General features: G+C 32.1%; 2 protein-coding genes across 2 annotated transcripts in view; one reads left to right on the top strand and one right to left on the bottom strand.

Annotated features, from left to right (window-relative positions):
• LOC143200960 (protein Wnt-5b) overlaps positions 1-15,494 on the bottom strand; it is a 234,987-nt gene that overhangs the window by 114,668 nt on the left and 104,825 nt on the right. The gene's annotated exons all lie outside the window — the stretch shown is intronic.
• Positions 4,452-11,805, top strand: LOC143201032 (uncharacterized). Its single transcript, XM_076411878.1, has 5 exons — positions 4,452-4,542; positions 7,691-8,049; positions 8,334-8,604; positions 8,662-8,829; positions 8,932-11,805. Exons 1-5 carry the CDS (start codon positions 4,452-4,454, stop codon positions 10,872-10,874), a joined length of 2,832 nt encoding a protein of 943 aa, XP_076267993.1. The 3' UTR covers positions 10,875-11,805.

The following is a 15,494-nucleotide window of genomic DNA, read 5'->3' as shown; positions in this document are numbered from 1 at the left end:
GGAAAGTCCGACACAAACCATAAAACTGTTTCTCCATCTCCCATTCACGTCGTTTCTGTCCTTTACGAAATAAGAAGCTCGAAAAAAGCCGCTTTTGCAACTGCGGACGAGATAAAATCCTGATTACCGTCAAAATCATATTTTCAAAAGGATCTGCCGCTTTCATCTGCCTTTAATGCTTGTTTATTGTTCTTAGTCGGTTAGTGCTTGGACAAGGGGTTGAAAGTAGCAGACATTATTCGAAAAAATCCAGTCCTACACATTATTTATGCTTAAAATAATATTCAGGATAACAGGTGGTCTCAGTTTCTCGAAGCTTATAATTTTTTAAAGTTTGAAAACTAATATATTCAAAATAAATTAAGAAAGTCTAAATAGTTAGGAAAAATGGTACCAATTCTACGAAAAAAATAATATGGAGAATTGGATCCTAAATCTTGCTGGTATCCCAACCTTGAAAATTGAATGGAATTGAATTTGGTCAAGATTTTTTGGAATTAACAAGAAAAACTTGGAACAGGTTTACTGACAATTCATTCATTGAGCCATAACGGGCTTTTTCGTACTTGTTTCATATATTTACTCTTGAAGGCATGATATTGAATTCGTTATACCAGTTTGAAGCCTACTTTTTATTCTTTTACAAAACACAACCTAAGCAGGATCCGTGAACGGCACTCTTCGTGGGGGTAATCTGTCGTAGGTCGAACCAATATATGTAGGAGTTTTCTCAATGGGTGCCACGTGATTCTTGGTTTTCTCTGATGTCTTAAACAATGAAAGGCATACGGGATACTATAAATAAAGGTACTAACGTGAGGGTATAAGAAAAGGTGAAATTAAAAAAAAACTACATCTGTATTAACTTAGATAAGATATATAAAAATGTAAACGCGAGTTTTATTTGTTTACATTTTCTCAATAAATTTTTTTTCTTAAAACACAAAGACATGACCCATTCAAGGAAATCATAAATCGTTCCGAATATCTGTCGTACTTGGAACTCCATCTGGTAGTCCGATATTATAGACCTTTTTATTTTGGGCCGTTCATGTTTAAAAAAAAATTGAACGATAATATAAAGGAACTAGGCGGGATTGCTGCTTCTAGGATACATTACTCCACACCGGATTTGAACCATGCGCACTTCCCTGCATAGAATAAACCATAAAAGAGAATAAACTCTATTGTCTTCCTTTTCTAATGGCGGTTCATTCTTTTCGAGTCGATCGGTGCGATCGATCAGATCAAAACAACAAAAAAATCTAGAATATTTAGATATTGTGTCATATTAATGATTCTATAGTAATAATAATTAAATTGTTGTGTTATTTTTGGTAGTCTAACATACATTGGTTTTAAAATATGGAAGAACAAGGGTTAATTGCAGAATGCAAGGTTGAATGTTTGAAAGTCATAAAATCGAAACAGCATTAATTTTATTTATAGTGAGAATTTTAGATACTAAATTTATAACACATCATTTTCAAATACCTGAAATAGGTATCAATATATGCCAAAATTTAATGATAACAAGAACAGAGAAGAAAATGTTTCTTGTTGTGTTGGGAGTAATTAAGTCATAATGAGGATTGTCCTTCAAGTATAGTAGAAAAGTTGTAGTGATTGGTAATAATTAGACATTTATTTTAAACCTAATATATTTTATTAATGATTTAAATTTTATTTTATAGGTAAGATGTAGCTAGAATTTGCCGAGAGTGAAAGTCGAAGAATGTGAAATTCGAACAGCATTTTGCTAAGATGTAAGAACAGTGTACAGTGATACTATGCAATAACTAAATTTGCTAACAAAAGTAGACCTGGATCAAATAAACAAATAATATAAAACTATCAACGACACCCCAATGATCTAATGGCAAGGAAAATACAATAATGGGGTTTGTGGATCAAGAATAGTAGCGATAATAACTATTTGGAGATTTATAGGAAAATTATACTTTCATATATTGTGGTGGCTTTTTCGTTTGATTTAACTATATTGGCTGTGTTTAATCTTAACGATTTTGGTCTTGTTTATGATATGTGTATTTATATGGTTCTTGGAGTTCTTTTTAATTGTTCAAATATGTAAATTCACTTAAATATAGTGATTTTACAAAAATAGAAAGGCATATAGAAATTATTTTTATTATTTCATTTTATTCAATGATTTTTTAAATAAAATGTGTTATTTAAAAAAGTGTTCAATATTTATTTCCCTCGTTATATATAGTTTCATTATTAAATCAATTATTTATCAAATTTCTGTATATTTATTTATAAAAATTATGTGTAATATGTTTTTATAGAAATAGAATGGCTGGACATATATTAATTATATTTTTATTATTTCGTTTTATTCAATACTTTTTTAAATAAAATGTGTTATTCACAAAATTTGACAATTTTTATCTACCTTCTGAGCCTATTTACCTACTTATATATATTTTCGACATTTAATCTAATAATCACCTTAAAAAAATAAGTATATAAAGATGTATGTAAGCATGCGCCAAACTCGGATTATTCTATGTTTGAAATTTAGCTCAATATGCGCATGGGCCATATCCGGAAATGAATGTGGAGTAACGTATCCTCGCAAGGACTTGTCTTTCGGTTTAAAATTGCTCTGCCGGCATTTTGCGGTACAGGGCTGCCAAATTTACGTTACAACGTAAAATTACACGTTCTTAGTCAATTTACGTACAACAGAAACGGCGAATAATCTACCGTATTAGAAATGAAGCTGGCAACGGGTCGACCAGCCCCAATGAAAAGAGAACCTAGAATATTTGTTGCAATTTACTTATTTGTAGGGTATATTACACAAAAGCTTTAACTGTGCCAAATTTCAAGATTTGTTTTTTTTTTTAATTTTCAAGCCAAGATCCTCAAAAAGGGAGGCAACACTTTCTATAAGCCGATTAATATAAGGGTTTTAATAAGTTGCTGTTTTCACAGTTAATTCTGATTGATAATAAGCGATATTATGATTTTTGATATATTATTTGGTTATTTATTATTTACTCGCGAAAAGTTCTAATTTAATTAACATTCAAGTAATAAATAGATTGCAAAAAACGGCGAGTCACGTTAAACGTTCGCTGGTTTTTGAACGAACAGTATTTCGAGCTACTTTATCCTACTGTATCTCGACTAATCTACATAGCTAGTTTACGAGCTGAGACTGGTGACTGATAGTGCCGTCTGTAGCTGTACACATTCAATTTTTCCAAACCCCCAGCTCGTTATCTGTCCATTCGAGCATATAGGTGCCCGTTCTGCTCCTTTATCTCTCGACCACTCAGCTTCATATTTTACTGTTCGGGTAGCGCAAAAATGCCGGAGTATTGAAGATGAGCCCCGGGTGGTATACCATATCGTTGTTTAAGACCATTCTCGTATCGTATACGGCATCACTGCCATACCTAATAAGACCCATTAGGCTTGAAAGTTATCGAGAAAGTCATAAATTGTAGATTTAATTGATAAAACAACAACAATAACGTGTTTCTTAATATACTAATTAAATTAAAGGTTTACGATGAAATTTTCCTTTATTAAGGATCGTGATGATGAGATTTAACACTTCCTTGTTTTAGACTTCATCTTCTTGTTCTGTTTTTATACTTTTGTTAATTATTTATTTGCCTTTATTTGATAATTTAAGAATTTATGTTATTCTACTCATAATATAGCTTTTGTGTTTCAGTTAAAAAATGAATATTTTTATTTTACATTTCTGTTCTACATTTTGTTTTACCTGTTCTACATTTTGTTTTACATTTTGTTCTGGTTTTCAGAACGATCTATAGAATACTATCACGAAAGAATATTGGTGAATAAGCCCTTCTTATACGATACAGATCTAGCGTATAAGAGCGTAAGAGTATAAGCTTGTTTTTATTGCATAATTATTAGATATTGTCTTGAGCAACTCATGCAGATGTTTAACTCCTATCTAATATATTGTTACTGGAGGTAGTCTGGAAATTGTTTTTGGGTGGTTTCCTTTGTTGTTCTGGGTTTCTTCCGTCTCTTCCGTCGGGGCACTGAAACTTTTGTATGTTTGGATGGATTTTTGTAGCCAATAATCGCTAATTTTTGTTTTGTTTTTAGACGACGTATCCTACCGAACTTCCCAAGCGCTTTTTGTTTGTAACGTTGTTCCATTCTGGAATTTGAGGGGTTTCAGTCATTGGCAGATGATCGTTACTCCGAAGAGCGGTAGATTCCATTGATGAATTGACAGAAAGTTGTTGTGGATTAGCCATTATGTATTGAAATTACCGTACTCGGTCACTTAAAAGTTAATTAATACTTAAATGTTTAATTTAAATGCACACGCCTCATATTTTGCTCGCTCGATTTACCGTTCCGAAATTGAGAAAGAAATTTCCTAGAATGTAGGTTGAGGCTGATTTTCACTTTTTATGACCGGTACTTTTATGACACCAATAGTAAGTCAAATGTTTGTTACTACCGAGCATTCTGAAGGGTACGTCTGCACTCCGCGGTGGTTTGAACATTACTGTTACAGTAATATGACTTTGGATATATTTTTACTTGTCTGGAGCAATTTATGGCCACCATTCTCAAAATTAAATTACAAAAGTAATGAATGTTGAAATTGCAAGTTCCGGCGTTCCATCATACACTGAATAACTCAGCAATACTAAAAGGAAAACTGTTATCTTATGTTAGCCCTGATATGAACACGACATATGATACACAATATTCGGCAATGATTCCTTAATAGAAAACGAACCTAATGTTATTATGGAAAAGACAAAAGAACAGAGAGCTAAACAAATGAGAAAAAGAAAAACCAATTAGGCTAAGAAAGTAATTAACCAAAACTTAATTCAGAGTCTTGTTCGCAAAACACAGGAACAACATAAATATGTCAAGTTTTCAATCAAATAGATCTTTTTGAAACGAGTCAGACTTATCCTAGAATGGAGCAAATTAATGTGTAGAATGTTTCAAAGATTTTGAGAATACAAAATTTAAAGTTGATTAGATTCAATGTGTCATGTCTTAAAAATGGCTACACGACACCTGCACAGTGCACGATGAGTATTGTAACCAATGTCAATATTTAAAATTGCACACTGAAAAATAGTCTATTAAGAATAAAAATTAATATAGCTGAAAAAAAAACAAGAAAGAAGCCGGAAAGGGATTGTGATTATTTTTAAGATAATAGGTATTTGAGATTAGTACCAAAGACGATTGTGCCATCTAGCAGACATTAATTAAATTTAATACATTTCCTCAAATCAAGAAAAAAAATTACTGTATTTTAAATTAGATACTTTATAAATGATATATATGTTAATAAAAGACTATCTAGTAAGTACCAATTATGATTGTGCCATCTGAAAAAGCAAAATATTAATTCGCCAAATACATGATTATAAACATTAACGATTATATTTATTATTTCTATTATGTTCCCATTTAGTTGATAATAATTAAAATTAACAAACTCAGAATATTCATAATGTTTTCCTCAGGGCAACTATCCCACGAATCAAAATATCATTGCGGCATTCCAGTATACAGGACTTTTTTATTTTGTTTATAAATAAAGAAATGAAACAAATCCTATTAAATTATCCTGATTATTTTCTTCCTTAATATATATACAAACCAACGCTAAAGTATAGGATTATTATTAAATGTTTGTCTTCTGTATGTGAATCCCTATTATCAAAAAGGTTGGCATCACATTTACCCTATGGATATATCGGCGAAAAATGTCAATATTTGTTTAATATCGATATATCGATATTTTTTCGGAATCCCGAATATGTTTGAAGTATTTCAGGTGAGATGCTTAAGGTAAATTCCGCGTGTTTCTCTCCGAGATTGTACAAAACAAATTATTTGATTAAGACCAATTTTTATTTAAGACCAAAAGTCGTTTTTTATACATCATAATAAAGCTCTATCATAGAACACGAACATACGGTTATAGTAATTATTATTGTTAATCGAAACGACAAACTTGATTAATGATTTCGCTACGGATCAATAGAAAAATCCGAATCTAATCAGATCGCATTATAATAACGTTTCTCGACCGGCTACGCGCTTTGATCCAATAGCAATAAAATATTAATAAAGCAATTTCCAAGATAAGTTCTTCCTTCACATCTACCAGTTAACTTTAAGTGACCATCCGGATAAGTAGAAGATGAAAAAAAAGGAAGGCAAGCTGATCGGAAGCTTTATTAATGCTTTCCATCGATTACTACACGGGCGTTTCGCTTTGCGGTAGTAAAAATCGCGGCGGAATTTGCAGGATGCGATCGTAAAACAAATAGCTGGTGGAATCGGCGGCGACGGCTTCTTCAAAGGCTTACTCTAGTTGAGGTAATTAAAGTAAAACTTAATAAGGAAATTGTGTAATACGGAAAAATGTTGTAAAAAAGTTTGTCTTATTAAATATTTATATACAGGGGACGGGGATAAACTTTCTGACTTGTACTTATTGGACCATTGCTAAAGATCTTAGAGATACGCCTTTTGAAATGTTAATCGCAACTTGTAAAGCGAGATATAAAACAGTTCGGAGTTAGAGATAATGAACTGCAAATTAGAGTACAAACACTTATTTTGACATATTAAGCACACACTTCCATGTATAAGAGCAAGTAAGGTCGTTTGGAGCCAGTAGAAGCAGTTAAGCAGTAGGTCCACTGATTAAAAATCTAAGAGGTTGACGAGACAAAAATACGTTATATAGCGCGACTAATACATATCTGGATATTCTACATTGGTGTAGTGCGGTGACGTGATACCGAGGACTGAAATTTGGCACAAGGAAGCTTATATCGAAGAAGAAGTTGTACGTCTAACATTTTTGTTTAATATGCGCTGCTAGTTCCAACTCTTATACGATAGATTATTCGTCGTTTCTCTTGTATGTAAATCAACTCCAACGCGTCATTTTTAAAATCATAAAATATTTGTAACAAAAAAATTGTACCGACTTCAAAAAATAAATAAGGAACTCACTAAAAATTAAAATAAAAATCTAACTAGATTTTTTAATACAAAAAAACATTTTAAAATAAATTATGTACATAGTAATCATTGTAATCTTATATATAAAAATGAATCGCAAAATATGTTCCTAAGCGCATAACTCAACAACGCCTGGACCAATTTGGCCAAATCTTTTTTTAAAATGTTCGTTGAAGTTCAGGGATGGTTTTTACGGCGAGAAAAATTAGAATTATTGCTGGAAAAACCCTAAAAATAGCCCTTTTTGTTTGAATTTGTTTCGTGTATCAGTTGACAATTCATCTGTCATCTGTCAAAAGTCATCTGTAACAGACAACTTTTTTTTTTTTTATTTGATATGACTTGAACTCAAATCCTTTTAATCCGTACGAATTGTTTTATTTATTTAAAATTTTTTATTTGTTTAAAATTTAATTCAAATTTTAAATAAATAAAACAATTTGTACGGCTTAAAAGGATTTGAGTTCAAGTCATATCAAATTTAAAAAAAAAAGTTGTCTGTTACAGATGACTTTTGACAGATGACAGATGAATTGTCAAGTGATACACGAAACAAATTCGTATATCGTGTTTTGTGCAGAGTGTTTAGTTAATTAGTGTTTGTTTAGTTCGTGATTAGTGAAAAAATAATTTATATTTGATTCGCGTGAAGCGCGAGCGCGACATTCAACTAATAATCGCGCAAGTTTGAATCCAGCTGCTTTCAGTTACGATGTGTCAATTGACTACAGTAACTACCAATGTGTTGTTATTGGTTCTATGAACTTGGTTTGCTCACACTGTAAGGCATTAAAATACAAAAACGAAGCCAATGGATTGTGTTGCGCAAATGGTAAAGTGAAATTGATACAATTGGATCCACCACCAGAACCATTGTACTCATTGGTTTCAGGAATAGGAACAGATTCTATACACTTTTTGACACATATTCAACAATATAACAATTGCTTTCAAATGACTTCATTTGGGGCAACAAATGCAGTTCGGGAAAATTTTATGCCAACTTTCAAGGTATGTATTATAGCAGTTACTCATAATTATTTTAGCGAACAAAATTTTCTGTCACCAAAGTTAAGATGTGTTACTAATCTTCAATTTCTTAATCATTACGAAATATATCACTTAGTCATCATATTATATGGTGATTCAGTTTCAGTGACACTTTTATTATATTTTATATTTGATAGATATTAGTTAAAACTAAATATATACTTTTTAAGATCAAATATTATTTAAGTTTGATCATTGACAATCCATTAATTTATACCACACCATAATATTTTTTTTATTTACAGATACAAGGGCAAATATATCACAGAGCAGGTTCACTGTTACCAGTGTCAGATAGCGACAACAAATTCCTGCAAATTTATTTTATGGGCAATTCACCACAAGAAATTGATCTGCGTTGTGCACATAACAATTTAGTAAAAAGGTCTATTGTAGAACAATTACAAACTTTATTTCATCAACACAATCAATTGATTATATTGTTTAAAACTGCCCTGGATCTGATGCCATCCGATAATCACAAAATTGTAATCAGAGCTGATAAAACACCTGCAGGTCAACATACAAGACGTTTTAATGCACCAACTATTGATGAAGTTGCTATCGTTGTAGTTGGAGAAAACTTGGAATCCCGTGATATTGTTTTACATCGTCGGAATTTTCAATTACAACCTATAAAGGAAACACACCGCTCATATGATGCACTGCAATATCCCATTATATTTTGGCAAGGTGAAGATGGCTACGATTTATCAATAAAAATGATAAATCCCATTACAGGTAACTAAAATATTAGTTTAGCTATGGCGATAATATCTCAGTCACTATATTATGTATTTTAATTTTATATTTGAATGTTATTAAAACAAAATCTGTTTACAGGTTCTGAAACCAACAAAAAAGTCAGTTCAATGAACTATTATTCATACCGCCTAATGATTCGGGAAAATGCAGATAATCGCATATTGAAATGTCGGCGATTATATCACAAATATGTTGATGACATGTATGTTAAAATTGAAACGGAGAGATTAACATTCATCAGGTTGAATCAAACCAAACTCCGATCTGAAGAGTATATTCACCTTCGAGATGCGATTAATACTGATGGAAATGCACAGAATGTCGGTCGGATGACTATTCTTCCAGCAACATACATCGGAAGCCCTCGGCATATGCACGAATATGCTCAAGATGCCATGTCGTATGTTCGTCATTATGGTACAGCAGATTTGTTCATCACATTTACATTCAATCCGCAATGGATAGAAATTAAGCAGGAGTTATTACCTGGGAAATCATCCATTGATCGTCATGATATTACAGCCAGAGTCTTTAGACAAAAGTTGAAATCTTTAATGAATTTCATCGTAAAACATAATGTGTTTGGTGAGACACGCTGCTGGATGTATTCTGTGGAGTGGCAGAAACGAGGATTGCCACATGCACACATTTTGATTTGGTTGGTTGAAAAGATAAGGCCAAATGAAGTTGATGCAGTGATATCAGCTGAAATCCCTAATGTACAAGTAGATCCTGGATTGCATGAGGTAGTTATCAAAAACATGATACATGGTCCCTGTGGAACTCTTAATCAAAATTCACCGTGTATGATGGATGGTAAATGTTCAAAACGATATCCACGGACATTAATATCGGAAACAATTACTGGTAATGACGGTTATCCATTGTATCGTCGCAGATCGACAGCAGACAATGGAAAATCAACAATTGTCAAATTAAATCAACAAGATATTGAAATAGATAATCGTTGGATTGTTCCATATTCACCCATTTTATCAAAGACATTCAAAGCACACATCAACGTTGAATCTTGCCATTCAGTGAAATCGATTAAATACATTTGCAAATATGTAACCAAAGGGAGTGATATGGCTGTGATTGAAATTGGTGCAGAGAATTCTAATGATGAAGTTACCCAATACCAAATGGGCCGCTATGTCAGTAGTAATGAAGCAGTTTGGCGAATATTTTCTTTTCCTATTCATGAGAGACACCCTTCTGTTGTTCACTTAGCTGTGCATTTAGAAAATGGACAAAGAGTGTATTTTACAGCACAGAACGCAGTACAAAGAGCTGCTCAGCCACCATCTACTACATTAACCAGTTTTTTTGAGACATGCCAAAACGATGATTTCGCACAAACATTGCTATATTCTGAAATGCCAAAATATTATACCTGGAATCAATCCTCAAGGAGATTTATACGACGGAAACAAGGAAAACCAGTTCCAGGATATACAGATGTATATTCCACCGATGCGATTGGCCGGATTTATTCAGTACATCCAAGCAATGATGAATGTTTTTATTTACGACTGCTATTAGTCAATGTACGTGGCCCAACATCATTCCAACAGTTACGAACTGTTGATGGTGAATTGTGTGGATCCTACAGAGAAGCCTGTCAACGTTTGCAATTGCTTGAAAATGACGCTCATTGGGATCAAACTCTCAATGATGCTGTAATATCATCACACACTCATCAAATACGAACATTGTTTTCTATAATCATATCTACATGCTTCCCATCAAACCCAATTGATTTGTGGATGAAGTACAAAGATTATATGTGTGATGATATTTTGTATCAAATACGGAATAGAATGGGAAATCCAAATATACAAATCAGTGAAGAAATTTACAATGAAGCATTGATTTCAATTGAGGACATGTGCTTGATAATGTCAAACAAACTATTAATTCAATTAGGCCTGACCGCGCCCAATCGTCCAATGCATGACGCTTTTAACCAAGAGTTGCATCGAGAAAGACTGTATGATCTCAACGCTTTGAAAGAATAAATTCAAACAAATCTTCCACTGTTAAATGAACAACAGAAGTATGTATTTGAAACTCTTATGAAAGTAACAAATGATGAAACTGGAGGGATTTATTTCTTAGATGCACCTGGTGGTACAGGAAAAACTTTTTTTATTTCATTAATATTAGCAACAATTCGCTCACAAAATAAAATTGCACTTGCACTCGCTTCGTCGGGAATCGCAGCAACTTTGCTTGAAGGTGGTCGAACAGCCCATTCAGCACTAAAATTGCCATTAAATATGCAAAGCAATGAAACTCCAACCTGCAACGTTTCGAAGAACTCTGCAATGGCAAAGGTTTTGCAGCAATGTAAATTGATTGTTTGGAATGAATGCACGATGGCACATAAAAAATCTTTGGAGGCTTTAGACAGAACCTTAAAAGATCTACGTAGCAATAATAACCGATTTGGTGGTGCAATGATTTTATTAGCAGGAGATTTTCGTCAAACATTGCCAGTGATTCCACGATCAACGCCAGCTGATGAACTCAATGCATGTCTAAAGTCCTCCAATTTGTGGAAACATGTTAAAGTACTTCATTTAAGCAAGAATATGCGTGTCGAGTTGCAAAATGACCAATCTGGAAACATATTCTCTAAACAACTCATTGACATTGGTAATGGCAAATTTCCTATAGACATGTTGACGGCTTGCTTTTGCTATGACTATAAACAAGTCCCAGGGGCAATCAGTAAGTGTTTGTGGTATTAATCTAGAAAACCCATGTTTCTCACATGGTCAATTGTATGTTGCCTGTTCCCGTGTTGGAAAACCATCAGATTTGTTTATCTATGCGCCAGGTAATCAAACAAAAAACATCGTATACCACAAAGCAATATAATGATAATAATAATAATAATTATGATTCACATGATTAACAATAAAGCGATTACTTACTTTTCAATCCTTATATATGTTTTATTTAATTATTTTTTATTCACAACGCCCTATCACCAGGGTGATGGTTCTGTTCAGGAGAATTTTTTAAAATACGTAGGCACAAAAACTGCCACATTACAAATCTTTTTGACAGGACGAAGTCTGTCGGGTCAGCTAGTAACTAAATAAAAATAAACAAAAGCCTTATTTAAACCTTATATTCTACTATATAGACACAATTTAGCTTAATATCTACCTAAAACTATTTATCTATATACAATATCACTTTAACTACTACCAACTGATTGCTTTGTAATCAGTCTTATCTTTGTAAAAGTCTGTGTAAAAAATATATATAGAGCCGAACATAAAACCCCCTCCTTTTTCTGAGTTGGTTAAATATATGGTAACGTTGACCGCAAAATGCTGTCATGCAATTTTGTACTGGAAGATAATTTTATATTTAAAACGATAATAAAATAGACAGTTAATATGTTAAACTTATTTAAGATTTTGTGTTCTTTTCGGTGATTCCCGTATTGTTGGAACTATTTAAGAGATATGACAAGTTTGGATAAAAAACGATTAAGGATAATATGGTAACGTAGAATTATATTGTTCATTTTTTTGTAGAGAGAACAAATTAATATGTTCGAATTATCGGAAGGTATATACAGCTATGAAAGATCCGATATATACGAAATTTTCATCCTAACTTAGATTAACCAAATTCGAGAATAACAATAATCGTCTGTTCTCTGTGTTTACAAGATATTTAGATTTTCTCAAGCAGCTTTTGATTTAGTTTGATGTCTGGTGAACAGATAACATCTAAAAAAATGGTTCTTGTTTAAGGACTGCTAATAATTGATAAGGTTTTGGAGACATAGTATTTCAATGTACTAGAGGTAATTCTAAAGGTTATTAAGATTTCTGTATATTTTAGTGATATTAACTTCTGATTAATTTCAGGTTTTCTTAGTAAAAGCATTGATTAACAAATCATTAACCGAATATTGCAGGTAATAAATACGTTAATTTGTTCATCAAGAGTTAAAATGAATGTTGCAAAGAAAATTAACAGTTATAAAACAGCTTCATAGAATTTTAATATATCCTCATTTGTTGATGAGTTGTTAGTTCCCACATGGGGCAAAAGATAAAGTAGAAATCAGTAGATAAACGAAAGCATTAGATCGAAGAGTGGAATAAATAAGCACAGAATGATTCAGTTTGATACAAAATTTTAGGTAAAGGAAATATTCTTTTAATGAGCCTGGTGTTCTTACCGTTTTTCTAATATATAATTTAGGTGAGAAATGTGGATAAAAGATAAAAACTATATGAATACAGAAATTATCTAAATTAAATTAAGTAATTGTGCCCTTTAGTGTTTTAGTATACATGCTAAAGTGAAATATTAATTTCAAAATTGTTTTATTCATATATTTTATATAACATAAAACTAAAGAAAGATTATTTATACTTATATTTGATGCTGTAAAGTTGCTACAGTTATGATACTATATGACTTACTGATTTAATCAAATTCCATTTAAAAGAGGTTAGTGAGTGTTAGTTCTTGAGATAGTTTTATATATACGGACATGTATTACTTCAATTAATATAATATATCAACTTAATAAATTGCGGTTGAATTTCGACCAAAGGTCGATCACTAGAACATATTATTTATACATGATGAACTAAAAAAAATCTATTACATTTAATTATCGCATTTAACATATCTAACAGTTATAGTAGGCAAAAATAAACAAACACGCAAACAGTTGGTATCCCTGCCAGTTAATTTTTCTACTACACTCTATCGATCAAGAATGGCGATAAATTTCCTGATAAATTTACGACCTGTCGATATCGCTTTTAAATATTTTTCCCTCCTCGGTCAACTTATCTAAGAAAAAGACAATGATTTGTAGATTTTCCACGGCTGACCGAGATTAAAAGTGACTCCGCGTTGTGGAAGACGCCGTATATCTTTGAGATAGATCTTCTCCAAAGGATATAAATACGATCGGAGATTATTTTGGTCTAATGAATGATGATGGCAGCGCAGATCCGTCGTTTACAAGCAACGAACTGGAAGAGGAGAACACGGATTGCCTTTAAAAGGATACTGTACCGAGAAAAGAATTCGAATCATTAGTTCAACTGTTAAGATAATGTAATTTATGGCTTTATCATTAGTTTAAGTGTTTCGGATATTCATTTTTATCTGGAACATGGTTTTATCTTTAGCATATTTAAGATACCAGGGAGATTAATGTTAATTGAGACACTTTTAGTTATCTGCACTGATATTTAGTCAAAAAATAATCAATTACTCATATTATATCATTCAATACAGATAATTATAAACTGTTATTGATCTGATATACAAAATAATAACACGAATTGTAATTTTAGAGTAGTAATATTATATAAAAATTCGTTTATCTTTCTACTTCCACAGTACACACACACACAGAACTTTTACATATATATCACAGTATCAGAAGCTGTTAGTTTCACGTTTTGAAAATGATTAAAACTTTGAAAACCTATTTCTTGAGCGCAGCTGGAATTTTTGAATATTATTGCTATGAACTAATAAATTTATTTGCATAAATAAATAAAAACTAATATTGAACTCCACATTTTGCATCATTTTCTCAACATTCTTCTATGAAGAAAGAATTATATTAGTTTGACAGCTATCGACTTATCCATTCAAGTATTTCTTTAATATTTCAAAAGCGAGTGCCAGCTAAACTATGCTGCATCAATCTGAACAAGTGTTAATCTGAAGACGGGGTGGAACTAGGTAGAATTTTTTATTTAAGCTGCAACAGTGTATCCTTCAAAACTCTTACAATGTATGGCACAACGTTGTCATGCCAGAAGATGACTTGTTGTGCATCTGTTACTTATTTTGTAACAATATGTTGTTCAATTTGTTCAACTGGCGTCGGTAGATATTCATGTAGTAGCAATTAATACACTACACTTGGCCATCAATATTCCGCTTTAGTGTCGATGTGGATGGCTCCCAACCAATGACCTCTTTCGCTTAAGATTGTCGTAGTCGATACGCTTTTCATCGCTAGACACAATATGCTACAGAAAACTCATTGAATGACATTAATATTGAAACATTTCGAAAGGCATTAGTGTGCTAGCCCTTCTTCCCCCTTTTGGACAGTTTCCATCGCATATAAACGTTGGAAAATAGTTAATTCATCAACTGTTCAGCTGTCTGAGAGTGAAGCCTTCATTCATTAATCCTTGTAATTCATTGTATCTGAAAGGGGTTGGTCCTCCAGGATCTTCATTGACTGAAAACAACCTCTTTTGAATCATTGAAGTCAAAAGCGACAACAGGAATATGATGGTGCCGTTCCTAAAAGTCGTTGATGGACTTCGGCAAAAAAATTGTTACAATTAAATAACAAAAGTAATGAATATAGAAAATGCAATTTTGAATTTTCCGAGATACACTGGAAAATGGAAAACTGTTATTTTATGTTTTTATAACCATCGAGTTTAATAGTAGGGTTAATTTGTTTAACGGTTTTTATATTGATACTGCAAGAACACTGCTGAAGATGAAGATGAACACGAGAAAAATAATAAAATAAAAATAAGGTAATAGAAAAACGATGTTTTATGAAACTATACATAATTTATTATTATTTAATTACTACACTGTTACTAGTC

This window comes from Rhynchophorus ferrugineus, unplaced genomic scaffold (assembly GCF_030347505.1).
Source record: "Rhynchophorus ferrugineus isolate W39M unplaced genomic scaffold, kcgeb_rfMv2 rfM8, whole genome shotgun sequence".
Taxonomy (NCBI): domain Eukaryota; kingdom Metazoa; phylum Arthropoda; class Insecta; order Coleoptera; family Curculionidae; genus Rhynchophorus; species Rhynchophorus ferrugineus.
Note: the sequence above shows the minus strand (reverse complement) of the source record. Positions and strands in the feature narration are given on the sequence as shown.